Source organism: Hetaerina americana, unplaced genomic scaffold, assembly GCF_022747635.1.
Source record: "Hetaerina americana unplaced genomic scaffold, ioHetAmer1.1.p SCAF_3, whole genome shotgun sequence".
Lineage (NCBI taxonomy): Eukaryota > Metazoa > Arthropoda > Insecta > Odonata > Calopterygidae > Hetaerina > Hetaerina americana.
The window spans coordinates 45947435-45971468 of NW_027286874.1; the positions used below are offsets into that span (position 1 = coordinate 45947435).

The window sequence follows — 24034 nt, forward strand, 5'->3', positions numbered from 1 at the left end:
TAAAGCATATTATCACCCAAAACTACGGCATGGACTTCACATAAAGAGGAACCTCACAAAATTGTGAAAAATTTGATCTGACTAGGTAACAGGAAATCTGAGAGGATTTTCCCTATCAAGATCTTGCATTTAAATATTCAATGTGTCAGAAACAAAATTCCAGAATTGGAAATACTGCTAGACGACTATCAACCTGACTTTCTGTGTTTATGTGAACATTGGCTGTTAAACTAGGAATTGCTATCCTTAAAACTCTCAGGTTACAGAGTTCTTAATGTGTTCTGCCAATCCAAATATAAATATAAAAATGGTAGTGTCAGGCTGCTTTCAAAGGAAATATTTGAGCATCCTGTAAATGTAATTCCCTACAAACATTTGTTAGATGAGCGCAATTTTGAATGCTCTGTGATGACTTAATTAACAAAGTCTCTGTGACCCTTTGTTCTTTATACAGGTCACCCATGGGAAACTTCCCTTTGTTTTTAGATAAATTCGTCAGTCTTTCAGAAGTAATAATTGCTAGGAATCCTAATGGTATGATAATTATTACTGGTGATCTTAACATTGACATGTTGGATAACACAACCGATAAAACTGAATTTTTGAATATTCTTCAATCTTATAACTTGCGTGTACTTAATAAGGAACCCACTCTCATAACTACACATCCTTCTACCTCACTTGATGTTTTCATTTCTAATTTTGATGGTAATGAAGTACCTACTAGGACAATACCAATTCTTTCTGACCATTACCCCATTGTGGCTACTTTTCTAATGAATGCTAACATTCCTTTGGTGGTTTATCCCACTTGACCTTTCAATAGCTCTAACATTCATCATTTTATGAATCTCTTATGGCTTGAGGAGTGGCACAATGTGTATAACACTGTCTCTTTTGATGAAAGCTTTGATAATTTTTATACTAAATTTCTGCACTACTTAATCGTGTCAGTTCCTGTTCAGCACAAAAAAAAACCAAGCCTCCTAAGTTTAAACCTTGGATAAGTTATGAAATACTACCTTGATCAAAAAGTTCCCGGAATAACCACCGTGTGGCGCTCCCATCGTTCCGATTTGAGTTCTGTTTTTTTTGTTAAATTGGTACATCTGTTGTTGATATTCCCTTTAAATCTTAGTGTCATAACTTGACATTTGCAAAAGTTACGTAGCCAAGAGTACATCTATCTCTGTGTGTGTTGGCGATTTTTTACAATTTCAGAAATGGATTTAAATTTGCAACAACGAACTTGTATTAAATTTTGCGTAAAAAACGGATTTAGTGGCGCACGGACGTTGGAAATGTTGGAAAAGTGTTTCGGCAACGATTCTCTAAAAAAACGGTCGTTTACCAGTGGCACGAGCGGTTCAGAAGTGGTCGTGAGTCAATCGAAGATGATGAACGCAGTGGCAGACCATCGACATCGAAAGTCGGTGAAAAAATTGATAAAGTAAAAGAAATGTTGGTCAATAACCGCAAATTAACCATCAGAGAAATAGCGGAGGACTTGAACATTGCCTATGGATCCGCCCAAGACATTGTGGTTAATGATTTGGGTTTCCGTCGTGTAGCAGCAAAGTTGGTGCCAAAAGACCTCAATTTCATGCAAAAAAGAGACCGTGTTGACGTCGCAAAAGACATGATTTGCGAGGCTGAATCCGATCCCACATTCATCAAAAGGATCATTACTGGAGACGAGACGTGGGTTTATGAGTACGACACGCAATCCAGACATCAGGCAAGTGAATGGCGTTCACCAAATGAGCCGAGACCAAAAAAACCACGTCGTTTTCAGTCAAAAAAGAAGGCAATGCTGACGGTTTTCATGGATTACAACGGTGTAGTGCATCATGAATTTTTGCCAGAAGGCCAGACAGTAAACAAAGAGTATTATTTGGGCGTTATGAGACGTTTGCGTGAAGCAATTCGCCGAAAGAGACCAGAAATGTGGGCAGAAAACTCGTGGATTTTGCACCATGATAACGCACCGTCGCACAGTGCTATCATTATTCGTAATTTTTTGACGAAAAATGCAACAAATACCATCCAACAGCCACCGAATTCACCTGATTTGGCTCCCTGTGACTTCTTTCTGTTCAATCGAGTTAAAAAACCATTACGGGGAACGCGTTTTAGCAGCCGAGAGGAAGTAATGGAAAAATCGCAGGAAGCACTGATGAACATACCGAAAACCGAATATAAAAAATGTTTCGAGGATTGGATCAAGCGCTGGCATAAGTGTGTTGCAGTCGATGGGGATTACTTTGAAGGGGACAATATAGATTTAGATGAATAAACTTGTATTTTTAATTTTCTGAATAAATTCCGGGAAATTTTTGATCAAGGTAGTATGTTTCATGGCTCAGTATCTTAAATAGCTGGCCATTTCTAGTAAAACTAATTGCGAACTTAAGACTGAGTATGCAAAAAGGAAAAAGCATTACTGTCAACTGCTACAGTCAGCTAAACGTTGTTATAATAACCATAGGATCATTTACTCTGATAATAAATCTATAGAAATCTGGAAAATTATTAATACCTCCAGAAACCAACCCAGGAAGCAGTCTCAAATTCAGAATAATGATTCATCAGGAATTATTATGGCAGATTTTTCCAAACTTGCCTGTAACTTTGCTGATCACTTTCAACGTTCTTCTATTGCTAAGCAGAGCAACTCTCCTAATTTAGAAGCCAATGCCGCTACCCACTCAAAGTCCCTATTTCTCTATCCCCTCACAAAATCTAAACTAAAAAATATAGTTAAGACTCTAGGTACAAAACAAAGCTCTGGTTTTGATGGAATTCCCAGTTAAATATTTAAGCAATTTATCAGCTTCATTATGCAGCCTCTTCATTTTCTCTTGAATGAATCTTTCCAATTAGGAGTGTTTCCATCTCCTCTGAAGGTGTCAAAAGTCATTCCACTTTATAAAAACAAGGGTGATAGACATGACATTTACTCCTACCGCCCAATTTCTCTACTGAACCAATTCAGCAAAATATTTGAGAAGACATTCTATGTTAGGTTAATTTCTTACCTAGAGGTTTCCAATCTCCTTTCACCATCTCAGCATGGTTTTAGGAAGCATCTATCTGTTAACTATCAGTTAAAAACCCAGACTTTAAATGCTCTACATAAAAAAATGGAAGTTGCTGCAATGTTTTTGATTTCTTAAAAGCTTTCGATTCTGTTGAATTACTTCTCAAGAAACTCCAAAGGATGGGCATTCGTGGCATACCTAATTTTTGGATTAAATCCCATCTATATGATAAAATATAACACAAGGTTGTTTCTAAAAATGGTATATCTTTTGTTTCCCTAAGTAAGGTCCTTAATCGAGGTGTTCCTCAAGGCTCCGTTCTTGGGCCTCTCTTGTTTCTTTCTTATATAAATGACCTTGTTGATAGTTTTCAACATATAAACGGTGCTACCCCCTTGTTATATGCTGATGACACCAGCATTATTCTTGTATTGCCTACTTTTAATGAATTGATATTTAAGTGTTAACAGGTTAGTCACACCTTACTCTCTTGGCGTCATAATAATTTCCTAAATTTGAATATAGAAAAGTCTCACCTAATATATTTTGCAAATAAAAATAAAGCAAGCAAAGTACTTTCTATTGAAGTTGATGGGAAGGTGATCTCACAGGAACAATACCAAATTTTTGGGTTTCCACATCAATTCTCAAATCTCTCGGGATGAACACATAAGTACTTTCACCAGTAAGTTAAGCTCAGCCTGCTTTTTAATAAAGTCCATTAGAGCCACATTTTCAGTGGCTGTTCTCTGTGCACTATACTATGGTGAATTTTATTCTCACATAGCCAATAGTATCCTTTACTGAGGTTCTACAAGGCATAATGAGCAGCTGCACGTTTTATATGTACGTACAAAAAAATGCAGGCGCTGGCCCAAATTTTATGGGCTTTCAACTTTATAATAAACTCCCAGCTGAGGTTAAGGTCCATAATAGTGTGGCTACATTTAAAGTCAATCTACTTAGGTTCTATTAAAAATGTTTTATTCAATTGCTGAATTTCTTGACAACGCCTGATGTCTTGTATCCACGAATGTATTTTGTCACTTTCCCCTGACGTGTCTTATATCAAGTGTAACAGTTGTAACTCCTTGATCGCTGGACAAATAATATGTATTATTATTAGTATTTAGTATAAGTTCTACTAGCATTGTAGTGTCACCAGTGATCGCACATTTGCCAAAACTTGTATTCAGGCATGTTATTTGTTACTTTTTTTCCACAGTTAAATAATATTTTATGCATAATTTTAAAAATGTTTCCAAAGAAAAAGCAGCAAGAAGACAGTCAAAAGAGAAAAAAATAAACAGAAATTGAAATTATTCAAAAGCAAAAACGCGGTGACAGCATAGCTGATCCATCACATATACACACACACAATTGGTCGACATCAACGATTTGTACAATCCTAAAGAACAAGGATAAACTAAGGTAATAGAGCTTTGAAGGGAGTGGCAAAATATCTAAGCAACGGTTACGTATTCCGAACGATGCTGAAAGATTGCATCTCAAATGATAAACAAAAAACAATTGCAAGGCAATGCTATTAACGAGGACATGATTCGTGAGAGGGGGAATGAACTTTCACCTATCAAACTTTAGGCTAATTCTTTACTCCATAGGGAAGAGAAAGAGATGCTAATTGATGAAAAAGGGTGAAATAATGGTATATAACATATGCATCAGCTTTATATTTGTCCAGGTCGAAAATTATCACAGTTTAGTTCACTGTGTGGTCTATACTCCAAAACACTTCCTCATTTCACAATAAGCATTATGTAAGCCATGCTAAGAAGCAATCTAAACTGAACACAAAGCAAAGGGTACTCTTTTTGCCATTGTATTTTTTCTCACTTCAATTTTGATGAATATAATTTTAAGGTATCCACAGGGATTCTCAAGTTTCTGGTTACACAACAATAGAAAAATCTAAAATTTTGAAAGGTAACAAATGGGCTTTGATTACTATTTGAAAACCAAATTGTTTACTATTATTTGTCAGAAAGAGTACCTTTAGCTTATCAAGATTACTACTTAAGTTTGCCATCATATATCAGTACAGATGTTAGAATACCCTCCTGGCTGTGCCAAATAAGTTGACCTCAAAAATTTGAATGTCTACTGTAATAAGAGAGTAAAATAAAAGTCAATCAAGCACCCAAGGTTGGCTCCCATTATTGTTGAACTAATAACCACATTTCTTTCATGCTTGGGAGGCTGCATACCAAGGGCAAATGATCTCAGGAGACAATATTTTCATCCACTTTGTAATAACTGTGATCTGGCACAGTAATGAATTTGGGTTTTACATAAATTCCTTACAAGATTATATTAATGCAACTTCAAGGATAAAAGTGTTTAACATGACACCATATCAGCACTCATGTAACTGTTAGGTGAAGAACTTGGCAGGACAATGCATTGTTAGATTGTACACACCAAAGTATAAAATATTGAATTTAAAGCTACCAAAAATTGACCCAGGATAAAATGCAATAGCCATAACTGCCTTACCTGTTAAATGATGTAGCAGAGGGCTTTTCATTTAAGTTGGAGGACCAATTTGTTTATAAATGAAAACTATTTGGAAAATATAAATAAAACTAATACATTTACAATAAACGCAGGTCGGAAAATTAAGTGCTCTTCCAAAGGAATCACAAAGAAGTGTCAAACAATTCTGGAAATGCAGCAAATTACATATTTTTACCGACATAATCTGTGACATTAGTATGATCTTGTACTACTTTTGGGGAAATTCCTGTTAATGTAGATAGGTCATTAAATTAGGTAATTTCCATAAGTATTGAATTGATTCTCATCTAATCCAAGCCATTTTCTTCTCAGACAGTGTCTAAAAGCTAACTTAAAATCGATAGCATTAAATCAAAACTTAACTCATACAACTAAATTACAGACTGTAGAGAATTAAATTTAACATAAATATTGGAGATGAATCAATCAAATACCGCAAAACTTTCATACTTTTGTGAAAGTAAGCCAAGTGACATCCAATGAATTATGTTTAAATGGATTACTTAGCAGAAATCTTTCCTTTGAGCTAAAATAGTTACACAAATAAAAATTTTAACTTTAATAAACAAACTAAAATATAACTGCTTCACTGTGTGGACTAGGATGATCAAATATTAAATGCAAGTTCTCAATAAAATATAATTAACAGATGTACCGGGAATGACAATATTGAAGGGAATTTAAGGCATAAACCTGCACAATAAATATATATTACAACATACAATACAACACTGGCTGAAATAAATATCTATCACAAGAGGACACTGGACACAAAAAATCAATAATACAGAACGGCACAACAAACAAAATTAAGAGCCATAGCTTAGGCAAGCAAATGCACTACCAATACAAATATAGGCACATAATTATGAACATAAAACATGATTATGCAGAGAAAAGCTGAAATTTCAAGCAAGATTTTAAAGAAAGGCTAATAGTACACTGAAAGAAACTGAAAAGTTTGAAAATGGTATTAAACCCTTAGCAGTTGGTGCTCTTGCAAGAGAGAGCCTTATATATGTAAAAGCCACATTATTTTCTATGGATAAAATATCGCTTTTGGATGAATTGAAATATTTATAATGATATGGATTGAAAAGATGAATTGTTTTAAGTGTAAATGCCAAAGGCTCAGAGTAAGATGATGTGTAAAATCAGGTAAACAATAATATGTCAGATGTTCTATAAAGAGATAACTGTAATATTCTTGGCTTGAAATTCTATGAATATGTGTGCTTTTTCCCATTAAGGAAAACCAAAAGAAAACTTACATAACCGAAGGGATTTTGTGGATGATTAAACAGCAGTGCACTTTCATTCTTAATACCCTCCATTACTCGGGAGCATATACTACGACACCTTATGGGGCTACAGCAATCATTATGAACATACAAAATCTCAAGATAAACTTGTACCTTAATTACCCTAAAGGAAGATATTTTGGACAAAAATATCAATTATGATTGCCCGATAGTGAATGCTTGAACTAATTCCACTAATACATACAAAATATTTATATCATTTACATTTTATGTAAAGTGGCTTGATTGACTGTTTTTAATTTACCAGGGAATATATTTCATTCAAAAGTTCAAAAATGAGCACTCATGTCACTGAAGATTTCATGAATAGGCATTTGAACAACAGTGGAATGACCATGGTTCAACTAAGATAAAAGAATGGAAATCTTTGAGAGCCTTAATTGAGTTTAACCATTGAGAACAAATTATTTTTACTTTAGTAGCACTTTAAATCTAAGCTTTGAATTCCAAGCAAAAAACTTACTTATTGGCTGATGGCGTTTAGAAGAGGTATGAAGTATACATATAATACTGCCGGTACTTTTATTGTTGAGTGGTAAGTAGGACTTTTCACAAATAACTAACAATGCCATATTACTTTATACTTTCAAGTTTTGGGTCCCAAATTCAGAATACATTCATGCACACATGCCTGTAAATACAAGGAATTTATAATGTTCCAGACAATTAAGTAGACCTGCTTTATTAGCCTCAAAGACATGTCTAACATGGCATTGCAGACAAGACCACACATAAAACATTTAGAAGTTAACAGACTTGGGCATCTTTGTCTAATCCAGTGCCTGGTATAACACCAGTAAGTTTTCAAACATACTACAACATCCCTCTATGATAATGGCTAATGCAACTGTAATGAGAATATTAGTACCTTGTTTTTCCTTAAAAAGATGAAAACTTATCTTCCTTAAGAGTAATTAGGGTTTGCTGCAATTGCATCTTGATGGATTAGGCAAATAAGCAATAAGAATGATATCCTGCATTTAACATAATCCAACTTTTTTACAAACTTAAGAAAAATTACATAAAAACAATTTCTCCTCGTTTTATGAATTGCTTTGATTACTTTGTAGCAAGCAGGCTTTGATATAAGTTCTATCTTCTTAAATTGAACAAATGCGTTCACTGACAAGGTATTTCAAAGGTTTATATAAATGGCTTTCTGTGATTTAGTGAGACTTTAAAGATAACCTATGAAAGCTCTTCAACATTTTCAATATCTTAATCCAAACTAGATGCTAAGAAAAGCCTAACATTAAATAGAGATAACAATGATATAATTTCCCAAAAATTTATTTCCACACATTGTTAGTAAATTAGAGTTTTACTATCTGATTGAAATTTTTTTCCTACTACTACCAAACCAATTTTAAAAAGGCAAAAACTATAGACAATATTTAAAGGGTAGAGTATTGAATAGTGCATGAGGCACCTAAAATATGAACAGATAATAAAGCTGCCTAACTCTCACTGAAAGAAATCTATCTCAGGAGAGCAAATTATAAAACCCGGTGAAAGTAAAATATTATCGAAAACAAAATTTTCATTATACTTGCACACACACGGATTGAAAAGAAGAGGTTAAAAATAAATGCGTACCGGGGTCATTTCTGCCTTTGCCACTATATCCTTGCTTACGAGTAGACTTAGAATCTGAAGCCAATTTGCAAGTGCTTGAAACACCTCTCCTTCTGCTGGGTGGCCTCCCTCTTCTTCCTTGCCCTTTAATTAAAACAAGTAGCTGCTTCACAATTTTTTTACAAACAAATATCACAATTTTTCAAGTTTTTTGATGCAAAAATTGGAATGAATTAAAACAAAACAGGCACATTCAGGCAATGTCCAGAATGATATGTTAACTTTTATAAAAGCTATTACAGGAATTTTGGTTAGCAACATTTTCCCCAATTATTTTCTAACTCATCAATCAATCCATGACTTACCTGATAACTATGTTGAGGTGTGACTTGTTTTCAAATTGCGTTCATATCCATTTTAATGTTATTTACATCCAGAATATAACATTATACACAAACAAGAGAGCATAGCATGGATCCATGTACTCCAGATTGATGCATAACACCAATGTTTCCAATTACACATTTAATATTTAATTATTTATATGTCTTCACCAAAAATAATTAAAATCGTTCACAAAAAAGGTGTACCACAAACTTTCAGAAGAAACATCACACCTAATGGTTTTATCTTCTTCAGTTAACATATACAATGCACCTGCTATAAAAAACCATGGCAAGTGAATGTCGTACATGATTTTTATTCCCAAAATTCATTACCAGGTAGATAACGATTGAAGTGCCATGGCAAGAGTAGATATTTTTTCATAGCAATTTATCTTGCTAATTTTATATGATAAAATACTGTGCATTGGCCTCAAGGACAATTCAAGCAATTTTGTCAAGAAAGCAATGAAATACACTTCGATTAAGTTGCATGAGATGATTCATTGCAACAGCTGAACTTGAATTCCACCAAATATTAACTTTTTTCAATTTTACTTTTAATAGCATGAGACAACACAATTCCAAAGTAATGCTGTGTCTTCTTTTAATTACATCACTTTGTATCAAAAATTTAAAATGATTTCATGTACTAATTCACACAAACAAAACATCCTTGTATGTCCTACACTTGGAAGGATTGGGTAACCTTATACATTCATCCGATCCATGAAAGAATTTTATTAGAATCTTTATATTGATGAAACCTTGTAGTCCAATTTATCCTTGCTGTTTAAAATGGAATATTTATGAAAAAATAACAAATAATATCAATCTCATCTTCTCAAGCTCCTGACTCAGTCAAGAAACTAAGGTAACTCTCTCTTAATTGAATAACTTTCAGTAAATATATAAAGTTATAAATGCTTGTGATTTATGTAAAAAATTTCTCTTCTTGACAAACCTAACGAGACATAAATCCAATGTTATGTCACTGTGCCAACCAATGATTAGGTTAGCAAACAAATGAGCATGTGCTCCAGTCATCAATGATTTTGAAATGCTGGGAAGGTAATATGACGAACCTCCTCCTCCAGTAAATTATTTGAACCAAAATTTTTCTCACCACAATTTCTCATAAATTAATTTTAGGACATCTTTCAATCCTGTTCCATCAATTAAACAGTCACAAAAATAAAATATATCTAATCATCGGCCTCCTGCTATCTAGACCCATTCTTTTTCCTTCGTTTTTTATCGTAATTAAACACAAAGTCAGAAAACTCAACACCAACCTTTTTGCTACCAATCCTTTTACTTTTCCTTACAGTTTCGTCTCCATCTGCATTAGACTTTGGTTTTCGACCCCTTTTCTTGTGAACCCTCGCATCTGATGAAGAATCATCATTAGTCTCTGGTTCACTATTTTGATTTGATGAGTCTGTAGGATTAGCATTACTACAACTGGGCTTTGGGCAATCACCTTTGCAGTCAACCATTTTGCAGTGAGCGCAGCTGTTTTTTGCCAACTCTTTGTGATTTTTGTTTTTATTTAAAAAGATTCTGAATGGCATTATGCGAGTCGTTTCTTTCTTGGAATCTGTTGAACTTTCCTTATCAGAAGACTTCTGAATGATTGTGTATCGAGGGGCATCCTTTCTATTACTTTCCTCGTCATCATCTTCCCCCTCCTCTTCCCCATCATCATCCACAACCTCTCTCTCATCCTCGTCGTCATCATCATCATCATCTTCCTCCTCATCTTCATACTTTGGTTGCACTTGTTTCTCCACTTCATGATGCTTCAGTCTACTGTTTTGAGAGACATGCCTCCCATCATGCCCACGAGAAACATCCACACGCCCTGATGCATCACGGGAATTTTTTACAGAGTAGTGAGAGTCTAATGCTTCTTTCCTTCTGTCATGAGAACGTCTACTACTACTGTGGCCCACTTTAACATTGGCTGCATCAGTGCCTTTACTATCAGATTTGTAAGTCTCTTGCTTTGAGTTGATCGAGTGTGAGCTCAACTTTGCTTTCATATATGCACTAGTTGGAACTTGGTAATACTGAGAACCTTGGGTATTCTGTGCCGAGTGCTCACCACTATTGGCTTTGAATGTTGAAGGAATGGAATTATTTGTAGACGATACAGATGCAGAGTTAAACGATGATGCGAGTGTTGAAGTACATGAGGAAGTCATACAGTCATAAGACGATGAACAACTGTACGATGTTGAAGGCAAGGAGGCTGAAGTCAAAGACGATGAACTAGGTGCCGAGGACAATGAAGCAACACTGTAGTTAGAGAGAGAGGATGAGTTACTGTATGCTGAGGGAGTGGAGGAAATGGAAGTATTCATGCTGGATGGATTAACCTGGCCAATATTAGCTGCATTACTATACATGGTTGAATCACAGACACTGCTAACTGCTTCCTCAGCACACTGTCCACAGTGTGCATACAAATTTCGTTGCAAATTTTGCACAAGCGTATCACCATAATTCGTACTTGAGATGGTATGTGATACAGTCTGATTACTTAAGTAAGAACTTTGTAGATTACCAGAACGATTGCTACCTCTACTATCAGCAATAACACCTTTACTTGCATCGTTTGGCATATAAAGACTGTTCCACTTTTTGAAAAAATCATTATTTGAAAAGTCAATATCTGCTATGCTAATCATAGGATTTGCAGGATATGATGGGAAGCTTTCAAGTTTTGTCTTTGGCTTGGATTCAATCACGAATGAGTCAGCTATAGGCTCATATGGTTTGGTGATTTTTAAGCGCTTTTTCAGAGGAAGAGATGTATTTGAATTTAAATCATACGTAGGAGTAGATAAAGACTCCTCAATCTTTTGCAACAGCTTTTCATTTTGTGATTTCCATTCACTCGCAGCTTCATAAGTTTCTGACACTTTCTGATAATATGAATAGGTGTTATCATCAATGATGTAATTGTTATCAGTCAAATTGTAAGGTTGTTCATTTTCACTTACTTTATTTTCATTCAAACTTATATCATTTTCCATCACACAAGATTTTTCTGCATCCACACAGCTTTTGCTATCCTCAGAGCAACTCCTATTTATTGTGTCGTAATGACTATTATTTGCACCATAGATCTTCTCAGCCTGTTCGTAACTTTTAGCAGATGCACTTGAGTTTTTATTAGTCACCGGATAATTTTTCTCTGCAAGATCATACCTTTTATCATTTACAGCATAATTTTTATCATTAACACTGTAATTCTTATCAGCTAAATTGTAAACAGTCTCACCTTGGTGGTAGAGTTTATCTACCTGACAGTAATTAGAATAGCTCAAGCTACTTGGGCCAAAATTGACACTGCCAACACTACACTCTGGACAGGTACAGCGACACTGATTATGACTATGGGGCAGAGCAATTTCAGCACCAAGTTCAACAGTGGTGCTGATGGAGGGATAAGCACTTGTAGGAATGTTTGAAGCCTGTGATGCACTAACAAAGGAACCCGGCACATAATGTGCTGGTGGAACGGTAGAAGTTACTGTGGGAGCATAGTCTATTGGGGAGGACTTACCATAACCTCCCAACTCTACTCCCACAGGGACTGATAACATACCTCTTAATGGGGCCCTACTTTCAGCTGCATAGTTCCCTGCTTCCCTGGTCTCATTTTTCCCAGGCGAAGAGTGAGAATCAACTGTTTGCTCTGGAGGCAATTTGGCAGATTTCTTCCTCTTCAGAGGTGAATGCTGCGAACTTGTCTCACTGATATTCCTTCTAGAGGAAGTCTCAGGCTTAGAAGAGGTGGCAGATAGTTTATCACTGATAGCTTGATTAAGTGTATTGTGAGGCATTGTCTCCACTACCACACGAGCATCATCCATGTGATGACTACCAATTTTAGATGTGTAACTAGCTTGGGCATTGTGGCCCACATCTTTTGTACTAGAGGCTACTTCTGGAGATTTAGGAGTGTAAAAACTTACACTGGTATAAACAGGTTCACATGAAACATCAAGTTTTGCAGTTTTCATCACATTAACACTAGTATCCAAACATTCTGGAACACATTCCACAGTATCTATTGCACTTTCACTACGAGGACTACTTGAACCACTGGCACTAGATGCATGTGGAGAAGCTTCTGAGCTACCACTCTCACTGGAATTCATCATGTGACTAACCTGAGATTCATATCTCCCTGTAGTATAAGCACAGGCCTCCTTTCGAAAACTATATACAGAATCATCATAGGAAATTTTCCCCATACCCCTCTTGGGAGTACTAGATACAAAGCTTTTTGGAGTGTCATTTTCTGAGGCTTCATAATCTTCCATAGGAGTTGAAGGTAAAATTGGCCTATCCAACTCCAGTGAACCTTTATCATTTAGCCAATCAGGAAGAGGATCCTGTAAATAGGGTTCATCACCTTTTAAATGAAGGGTAAATAAGCTATTAGAAGGCCCAAGGTCATTTAATTCAGCATCAGAGTTCAAATCCCAACTATACCCCGTAGAAATGCCTTCACTCATTGGATAAACTGACTCTGAATGTATTTCCATTAGAATGGAATCTGGAGCTGCTGGCTGTGCCAATGAAACTCCATTACCACCATAAATAAATTCTTCTTCAGAGGAAGTTGCACTTTTCCCTGCCTCCCGTGTTTTAAATTCATCCACAATTTCTACATCTGAGTTTGAGTCAATATGCACAGTTTTGCTAACTTCTAAAGCCCCACTTTCTGATGTTTCACTGGTGTCACATAATTCCTGCTTCAAAGAAGAATCACATAATTCAACAGCAGAATACACAGACACAGAAGCCGAATTCTCCACTGTTTTAGACTTCTGGCTTAAGTCACTTGGTTTACACTCATCATTTAGAGTAGCAATTGATTTGGCTGAACATTCTAGAGCTTTCACACTTAGCTGTTCTTTGCTACTATCTACTCTGAATAATTCTAACCCAGAATTGTCAAATGCACTCTCAGCTTCTTCAGAAGATGCACACTTGGCATTCAATTCATTGTTAATAGCCTCCTTGGATAGATCATGACATTTAACAAAACCCACTGTCTTTTCAACAGATAAGTCAGTTATATCTGTATCAGCATTAATGGCATCAGGTGCCACACTATCCTTGTCTTCAAATGATTCTAAACAAGCATTGGTCACAATTTCCACCTTGAGCTTTTTAACTGGTGGTTCAATGCTTCCACATAAAAGTTCAGATTCATCATTTTGAACACTTGAAGGACTATCACACTTTTCAGTTTTTGGTATTCCAAGTTGAGGCTCTATCTTGGCCTCTCTAATTTTATCATCATAGTCAGTAAATTTAAACATGGCCTGCTTACTGTCAATTCCTTTTGAATCTTCTAACTGTTCCACCACTTTCTGATCCTCAATTTTATCATACTCTCCAATCTGATGCATTGATAGCATATGCTTAAATTGGTCATTATCACCCAAATAAAGAAAGGTTTGTTCATTTTTACTTTTTTCATCAACATGAGGGAAGGGTTCACTAACTTTTCCACTGAAATCATCATGATTTAGTGAGGCAGTCTTGGCCTTATTCTGATTGACATCATCAAGCTTGTTGATAAACTGAGTGTTTTTCTTTGTTTTCAATTCTTCACTTATAGGTGAAGCACAATTCACTTTGAGAACAGCATCATCAGCCTCAGACTGATTTGGCACATTCTTTCTTAGGTCACACTCTTCAACTGTAGATGAAACTTTATTTGATGTGATTTCAACAGATTCCTCTGCCTGACATAAGCTCTTTTTGATACTGGTGTTGTTATTTTCCTCCACCTTAGGTTTTTGATCTAGTGACTTATCACACCTTTTACCAAGAGTTTGAATCAACACCTGAGCAGAATCTCCAATCTGAGGCAAGGTTTCACTATCCTTATTTGTTACACTTTCCTCTCGATTAGATGAGGGCTGCTTCAGTTGTGCTTTTTGAGATCCCTCATCCAAAAAGGAATCAGCTATCAATTGATCAGCTTTGACAACTCTAATTTGACTATGTTCCCCAAACACTGGGGAATTTGGTAGAGCAATCACTTGGCTACATTCTTCAATTTGGGTCAAAGATGTTGTTACTTTCAATTGATTTCTATCTTCAACTTGTGGTGATATCACCTGTTTGGGTTTGGCTTGAGCACTATCACCATTGGCCAAAATCTTTTTCTTCTTTTTCTTTTTACCCTTTAATTTACTACACCTTTTAGCTAGTTTGCCTGTCTTATCACCAGACCCAATTGACTTCTTTTTCTTTTTATTCCCTACACACTTAACCACTTTCTGTTTCTTCCCCTTCTTTTTCTCAGCCTTTTTCTTCTTCTTCTTAGGGGTTTCTTGCGAGCCTACAACACTAGGCTGTTCAGGAGTTAAATCATTCAACCTTTTATTTGACGGAGCATTTGACTCAATTGTAGAGATGCTCGGCCAAATGTCATCTACCAAATTGTTTCCACAGCTATCACTCTGAAAATAGCACAGATATATGTTATCAAATGCAAATCAAAGAAAATTAGAACAAACATGTAGTTTTGATATTTCAACTTACTTCATCTTCTTTTTCTGTGAGTCGGGGAGATGAATCACCGGAGTGATTGACAAAAAATAGGGGCTTATTGATTTCTGCACCTAATCCTTGATTACATGCACTTTTACGTGGCTTCTTCATTGACATTAAAAATTCCTGAAATAGGATTTTTAAATATTACACTTTAAAGAAAGTAATTACATTTAAATAGATATAAGAGCATCAATTGAACTATAAAAGAATAGCAACATGACGTCAACATCGCATCAATATGTATTAATTTGCAGCAAAAATGTTCATCCCTCCCTCTACTAAACCTGAAAGCTCGAGAGTATTGTTTTGTATAGATTGTTTCAATTAATGCATTGATATCAACAGGACCAACCAAAAAGTATGGCACTAGAATGCAACAGAAGTAATTACTTTAACCCTGTTTGCTGAAAGTTTATGTGCATTTAAAGTTTTGAAAAATTGCATCAGAGTTCAGGTTTTTTTAACAGCTAATAACATATAGCTTCCATATAAACCCATTTAACCTCATGCACCATTTTCCAGATATTACCATCAAAGATGGAACATGTCTTACACAAGTCCTAGTCCCTCCCTCATCTTTCTGACCCCTTTTGAAGTCTCTGGGTTTGATGATTGAACTCCTCCTATGCCCACTAAGGACATGAAATCAGAGGGATAGTGTTTTGTTTGTTTTCTTGCCAAACGAGGCAATCAGGCACAGGCTAATCCACTCTAATACCTGGCTACATATATTATACTGATGGTTTAGCATCCAATATTTGATCATTTGTGTATAGTTCAGAATTAGTCCTAAAAATAGGTGAAATTGAAGTAGGCTTTCATGGAATTAGATAAATTACTGTACAAAGAAACTATAGAAATAGGAAATTGAACCCAGGGCAAAGGCGTGATGCATAAAGAATTAGAGAAAGAGGATGGTGGCTGGATTGCGGCAACGATTTCACCATCCATCAGCCATTTTCAGTGTTGATGAAGATTACATGAATTTTTTCAGATAATTCTTTGATATCACAGGCATTTAAGCAGATGCTTTTTTACTTTTGTAAGGCTATCATTGTTGTCAATTTTGGTGTATCAAATTTTTTCCTTCATACAGATGGATAAAAACAGGGTGTACATCTTAAATGGATACACATAGTCATTGGGTTTGCATTGGACCTTGTGAACTATTTTAAATTATTGATGCAATAAAACTTATACTGTGAATCCTTTCACACATTTTTTGCCAAGACCGATATTTCCAGTCACTTAATAATGTAAACACAATAAAAATTCAATTTGAAACTTACCTTGCCTGCTCATTGCCTAGGATAAATGCAAACGGTAAACCTTTAACCACTATAATGGGAAAATTAAAAATGTATCCAAGCAAACAATAATAAAAAGAACAACTCAATAATGTACAATTACTGATTAAAAAGAAAAGAAGGAATCAAAGAGAAAACACAGACACCTATGATTGCCTCATTCACCTTAAATCTCACTATCTATCCACATCAATAATTATTCTGCCATGTTGAACCCCTATCAAATATCACCACCAAATGTCAGTGCTAGCAAAGTAAGTTTTCAGCACAGTATTAAGAAATCCTTTATGAGTAAACAAGGCGTCAATGCTTTGGGAAGAGATTTGTGGAGCAGATGCCTCTCTGTTATTGCTCCCAACTAGTGATTTGTGAAGACGGAAAAAATTGAGATTCGACCAGTAATTAAATACTCTGTAGAGAAAGGTGAGAAAGCAAAGGATATTCATGCAGACTTTTAGAAGACACTGGAGGACTCTGCTCCTTCATATTCAACTGCTGCCAAGTTTAAGTTTGGTCGGGACACCTTGGGTCATGATTCACGCAGTGGTCGGTCAAAATGTGCCAGTACCCCAGATATTATTGCAAAGTGCATAAAATGGTCATGGAGGACCACAGACCGAACGTGCAAGAAATTGCAGGGATGCCATCTGAATGTGCATATCACATTTTTTAATGGGGGAATTGGATATGAGACAATTATCTGCCAGACAGGTGCTGCGACTCTTGATGCATCATCACAAATGCATCAGAATGGAAATTTCCAAGCAATGTTTTACCTATTTTAATAGCAACCAACAAGATTTTCTGCATTGGTTTGTGACCACAGCTGAAACTTGGGTCCATTACCATCCCCAGAGAAAAAACAGCAGTCAAAGAAGAGGAAACATGTTGATTCACCACCATCAAAGAAGGCAAGAGCATATGGTTGGCCGGAAAGGTGATGGCTTCAATTTTCTGGGATGCAAAAGGGATTCTGCAGACATTATCTTACCACTGGTCAAACAATTACTGTACATTACTACGCTAACCTCCTCGACCAACTTCAGAAAAGGATAGAAGAAAAAAGGCCAGGTTTGGCAAGGATGAAAGTCATCTTTCATCAAGACAATGCAATACACAAGTGTCGTTGCCATGGCAAAAATAAGTGAGCTAAGATACAAATTGTTCCCACACCCGCCTTATTTGCCTGATTTGGCACCATAAGATTTCCATCTCTTCTCCAAGCTCAAAATTTTCCTTGATGAACAGAGATTCTCTTCAAACAAAGAACAGCCGAAGTAAACTGGTATTTTGCAGACCTGAAGGAATCTAATTTTCGAAATGGTATCAAGAAATTGGAACATCATGGGACTAAGTGTATTTAACTACAGGGAGATGACACTAAAGTAAAATGGTTTCACTGAGGTAAGTCATTTATTTCTATTCCATTCTGAGAACTTTTCAAATTACTCTTGCACATACTCAGTTTGGACAGATGATGCAGGATCACAGGAAACTATTTGATTTCCAGGACATAAAATTAAAAGTAGTTGAGAGGCCACTGTGTTATATTTGGCTGAGAGTAGTAATGAAATGAATAAATTTCATGATTATCTCTCCAAAAATGGTTGATGTAGATGCATGAGTTTTAACCAGTGGCTATAAAAATTCGTAGAGGAGAAGAGCTAAATGCAACCAAAATAGCACAATCTATTGAAGCTCCCAACATAGATGGAGACGGTTATTCAGATCTGATTGCAGATATTGCAGTTTATGATTACGTGAGAGAGATTGTTTCAGAATATAGAAGAAAATCATTACCAACAAAGTGGATAGCAAACAAATCGAAAGTGTAAGTAAACCAAATAGGGAAAAGATTTTAACTCATTGGTATACAGTGTATTAAATATGAAAGGACTATTACCATTAACTGCCCATGAAAATTAGCATATCATATAGGTAATATCATAACTTCAACAGCTCAAATGAAATATGTAAAAAGGTAACATATGTGGGAGCATAATGTTTAAAGTAATTACTACCAAAAAAACAGTGAAAAGAAATGGCCACCCTGACATTATCCGGGATTGTCACACACCACTGAGCTTAGTATAGGGTGAACTCTTATCATCACCTGCCAAAATGATCGGCAGGTGGTTAACTGTACTTACTGTTTTCATTAATAAGAAATAACAAAGATATCTGGATAAAATTAATTCAGCATATTAATTGATCCTTACGTACAGGTACATAATGCTGTAATGCTGTCAATTACAGCTATTAATGTTGATTTGTATTGTTTTAGGAAGCCATCTATTGAACTAACTCACAGTATGGAGAAAATAAATAGGCTTACTGTATCATTAAGTTCCTTCATTTGAAACATTCCAACAAATCCACGATGAAATAATGGCTGTTTATGGTAATGATAGCCGATCATATGTCAGTTTCCATTACTATATTAGACCGAAGAGCAACCATCCAAATAATCATGAATATAAAACTATTCTTCTTCACCACAGCAATGTGTAAAAATTATTGATAAAGAACTGCACATATCAAAGGAGTCAGCGAACTGGGTTTCATGACTACTGACTCTTCTTCAGAAGCAAAAATGGTAAGACCACAGCATGACAGGCATTCTAAGCAATGCGGCTTTGAAATTTTTCTACATCCACCCCGTTCTCCTGAACAGGCTATAAAAGACTTTTTCTTAACCCAGAACTCAAAAAATCGTGCGGTCGGAGACTTGACAACACAAATGATGCCATTCAACAAGTTGAAGAATGGTTTTTGATGAAATCGTTTGAGTTCTACATTGACAGCCTTCAAAAAGTCAAGAACCGCTGGGAGATATGTATAATTCTGGATGGTGAATAAGTAGATAAGTCTTAAGAAAATCAAATAAAAATGTTTCTATCTCGATTATTTTTAGCAATAATTAAAATTGTGTTATACCCCCTAGTATATCAGAACATATAAATTTAAAAATCTAGATCAAAACCATAGTACCAACCAAGTATGATCTAAATAAACTATTCTTTCAGCTTTGAATACTGCATTTAAAAATGTCCACCCTCAAGAATACAGCAAAAAACAATTTCTATTCTTTCTCCTTGCATAACTAAAATATCTCAATTCTTTTTATTGTATGCTGAAAAGGGAAAATTATTTTCAAATCAACTTTAGCAAATATTACTTCACTTACCTGGCAAGAACTTTTTACGTTAAAATTTGATTGCATTAAGAACAAAGTTATGTTCTTTTTAGTCTTTGGAATTCTAGGCAATACATTGCCCATTGCTTTCATGTTCTCCATTAAATGTGGTGGTGCTTGTAACTTTTGCATGGCAGTCGTATTAATGCGCGTCCTTCCTTCTCCATAAGGAAAGATCTTTTTCCAGAGTTTAAAAGTTAACAGACACCTTACATACATGAGGTCATTCATTCGATTAGGGCGGATGTTGTCCAGAAGTTTCCTATAAAAAAATGATATGGCTATTAATTGTTGCAATAGAAGACACTTTGGTATCTCACACTTGGTTCTCTAAAGCTTAAAGCAGTGAGGTGTAAAAGAATATCATTGGAAGGTATTAAAAACAAACAACAGCTAGACAATTATAACATTCAGTTATGTACAATGAGATTAAAAGCCACTATTAGACTAGGTAGTAAAACTTAACATTATATTCTGTTACTAAATCAAGGTTAAAATTTTGATTTAAAAAATTACAGTGGAACCTCGTACAATGAGCATAATTTGTTCCTTCATCTTTCTCGTAAAGTGAAACACTCGTTTAGCAAACAAACATAAAAATAATTGGGAAAAATGGTAATGCATTCCATGCCAAAAAAAAATAAATAATGTACAAGGTTTATTCAAAGAAAATTATACATACAAAATTTAGGATGAAGTTCAACTTTTCATCTATCACGGAATGAAGTAACCAAAAATGCTAACTCGATTTGTAAAAGCAAACAAAAATTGAAGTTTATTATTTAAGATACGTACCTAATTCCTTTTAACCAGAAGTCTGCCTACAGACGTTTTTGCCTACGAACCAAGTTTTGTAAAAATATCACTATCATTAAATAACTTTTTGATAAACATTGCCACTGCCTTATCAGGGTGATGCCTCAAACGCATGGTACGATGCAACAGTTTCCTGGGACATCCACATCACATTTAGCCCACTGTTTTGGAATTCATACTTCTTGAAGGTTTGTGAAGTATCTGCATCCTAAAATAGTAGATGTTTAATTTCTGATTCGTGGCTTGCATTTGCACAAAAAAGCAGCATGAGATGGCCTTTCATTGACTTGTGGCTGCGCAATGCATTCTCTTCTACTGTTACTTGTAGAAATATAGGTTCACCTAGACATCTTCTTCCAAAAGAGGCCTGTCTCACTACAATTAAAAACCTCAATTGAACCTGTAACCCTCAGAATCTATCAGTTTCTTGCAGTCAACAATGTAGTTCTTTGCTGCTTTTGACTTGGAGCTTATTGCTTCACCATGCCTCACAACGCTGTGGATGCAGGTTCTTTTTGTAAACTTCTCGGACCTTGCACAGCTCCCTTTAATACTTCTTCAGCTGCTGATGATCCTGAGGTCGGCAATAATATATTTCTCTAACATACAAATGATATCCTTACCAACATGTTCCATACCAGGGTATTCAAATGGGTTTTAACCCTCCTCCTGGTGAAATTTTCAAGTCATTTTGTGAACATGCATTGTTTCAGTGAAATCGCCATAACTTTCTTAAAAATTTTTCATGGAGCTTTAAATGTAATACTTCTAAACTATTTTAGTATCCCTCCTTTGTGTGATATTGCATGAAACATTTTCTTTTGTGGAAGGGAACATTGCAATAAAAGGAAACACCACGTCTCCATCCTAATTTTTCTAGAAGCACACACTTCGCATCTTCTTGTGTGATATTTTTTCTTCCCCTTACACACAACAGGAATGAGATGATGTCTCCCAAGGTCTCTGGAGAGACAGCGTGGGTGATCCCTTGAAGAAACACGCCAATTTGGCTAATCATCACGGCCATCTTCCGAAGATGACTTATCTGGCTCCTCTCTACTAATTCCTCACTCTTTGGCATTCTGGAGCAGAAAGCCTATGAATTGAATGCTATTTGTTTTATAAAATCCTGTCTTCATAGGCACTGTTTTTGGTGTCACTTTCACTTATCAAGAGAGAGGTGAATTTTCTATTTCTGACCTTCACTACAATATAGGAATCACTTCCACTCTTGTCCCTTTCTTACGCTAATGGCACATCTGACAAGTAATGGGCGCACAAATCTAATAATATTTCTTCCTCGTCCAAAGCACTCTCTTTCCTATGTGATGCCATTATATGAAAGATTCCTTCAAATATTTTGAAAAACACAGTTTGATAAAACCCTCTTACAAGACAAACCCAGCATCAAAAGAACAATTCACTGGGACTCGAGGAACTGAACTGCTCATGACACATCAAAAGAAGAAACTGACCACAGCCATAAAAGAACTATGTCCAAATCATTATTGGCCCCCATCATTCTTTTCACAGTAATGCTTACGTTGATGGAGCAGAGCCGAATGCGCATTCCATTATCCAGGAGTGGAATTTGCAGGCAAGGCAATGGTCTTAGGGGCGATCGAGATAAAGTTCCTTGCCAATGGCTCAGCTATGGCCATGTGCATAAACACTCAAGAAATAAAGAGGCAAGGCGTTAAGGTACCCGGGGAAGAGATAAAATAAACATTACCTCCGAAATGAAGCAAGACAACGAATAAGTTTCAAGCTGTTGAAATTTAAGTTGCGCACCATCACAAAAAAACTGTCTGGGATTTAAATACAGTTGAATGGCTTATACTATCAAAATCACCAAATGAAATCAAAAATTAAGTTATGACTGTTCTTATTATTTAATGAAAGGCAAATAAAAACACCACCAAACATGTAAATAATGTCAATAAAAGTTTAAAATGATGCTTCTAAATGACAAGAATTCTCATATTCTGTCCGCAATACGTTAATGGTTTCGAATTGCCATTACTTTCCCTTAATCTATATCAGGAGCAACTTTTCAACATCATTGAGAATACATGCCCATTTCTTAGATATTCTTGCTACTCTCTTTGAAGCATCCGACTCCTTAAATTTGACCTTGTTCTTGAAGTAAATGCAAATGGCTTATGTCGACCAATTGTTGATGTGCATACTTGATCAGCCACGCTCACACTTTGCCCTGAATATTCAATGACTTTACTTTTCTTTGCTACAGTTTTTTACTCTTCTGTGGCTTTTTCCTTATGGATTTTTATTTGGGGTCATTTTTAAAACAATGCACTAAATATTATTAAACTGTGAACAAAAAAATCTCTCAAGATACATCTGAACACTAGTTAGGAAAAATGTGTAATCACTAGTGACACTAAAATTCTGGCAGAACGAGTGTTAAACTAAAGTAGAACATGTGCAATCATACTGGGTATTCTCCTCTCTTCATCACTCATTATGAGAAAAGTCACTTGTCCAGCAAGTCATTCTAGGGACCAATATTGTTGTTCATCATGTGAATTTCTTGCTAAGCAAGGTGCTCATTGCGCGAGATTCCACTGTATCTTGATTTATCACGGAAATTTGAAAGAATTAGTTTGGCAGTAACATTTATTATAGCATGCTGCTTAATTAAAGAATTTGAAAAGTATGTGACATAAAATTTCATCAAGTGAATCAAAACAATAAACAAAAATGGTTGGCCATTAACAAATTCTTACCAATTAAATCAAATTCTCAAAAAGAATTCCCGCAGGAGTCAATATTACCTGGCCATTTACTAACACTATATGTTTTTGAAAGGGCAATTGTGGCACTACTCCTCTTTTATACATCATGAGCATGAGGCAATTATCAGAGCATGAGATTTTTGCTAAGTTTCAAATACTTCAAAATCAAATTTCAATACTTCCCAATCAAATTAACTTCCATGGCTTTTCCCTGGTTGCGAGGGTAGTCCCAGAAGTACCTGACCTGACCTAAACACGGCAGTAGTGGTTGGAAAAATATCACTGTATTAGAAAGCACGCAATCTATTAAGAATATGTTTCAAGTTTGAAGATACTACGTTGTTTGGTATTTGCTTGGCAGCCATGAATGATAAACGCTTTCAGTGAACTTGTGAAAATGAAGAAAATTGGTATTCGTTATGTGATACAATACTTTTATTTGAAAGGCCTCAGCCCAACCAATATAAATGCTGAACTGGATTCTACTCTGGTTGAGTCTGCTCCCTTGTTAA

General features: G+C 35.6%; 1 protein-coding gene across 5 annotated transcripts in view; it reads right to left on the reverse strand.

Moving 5' to 3' along the window:
* The window catches only part of LOC139690951 (uncharacterized), a 100989-nt gene that overhangs the window by 35566 nt on the left and 41389 nt on the right, over window positions 1-24034 (reverse strand). For 4 of the 5 annotated variants that reach the window (XM_071588605.1, XM_071588604.1, XM_071588607.1 and 1 more), the window contains 4 exons: window positions 19942-20212; window positions 15436-15570; window positions 12473-15353; window positions 8495-8617 (listed from right to left, as the gene is read on the reverse strand). In XM_071588605.1, the coding sequence (XP_071444706.1) occupies window positions 8495-8617; window positions 12473-15353; window positions 15436-15570; window positions 19942-20212 (3410 nt within the window). Of the gene's footprint in view, window positions 1-7361; window positions 7530-8494; window positions 8618-12472; window positions 15354-15435; window positions 15571-19941; window positions 20213-24034 lie in introns of all 5 variants that reach the window. The other variant, XR_011701539.1, reaches the window with a different exon arrangement.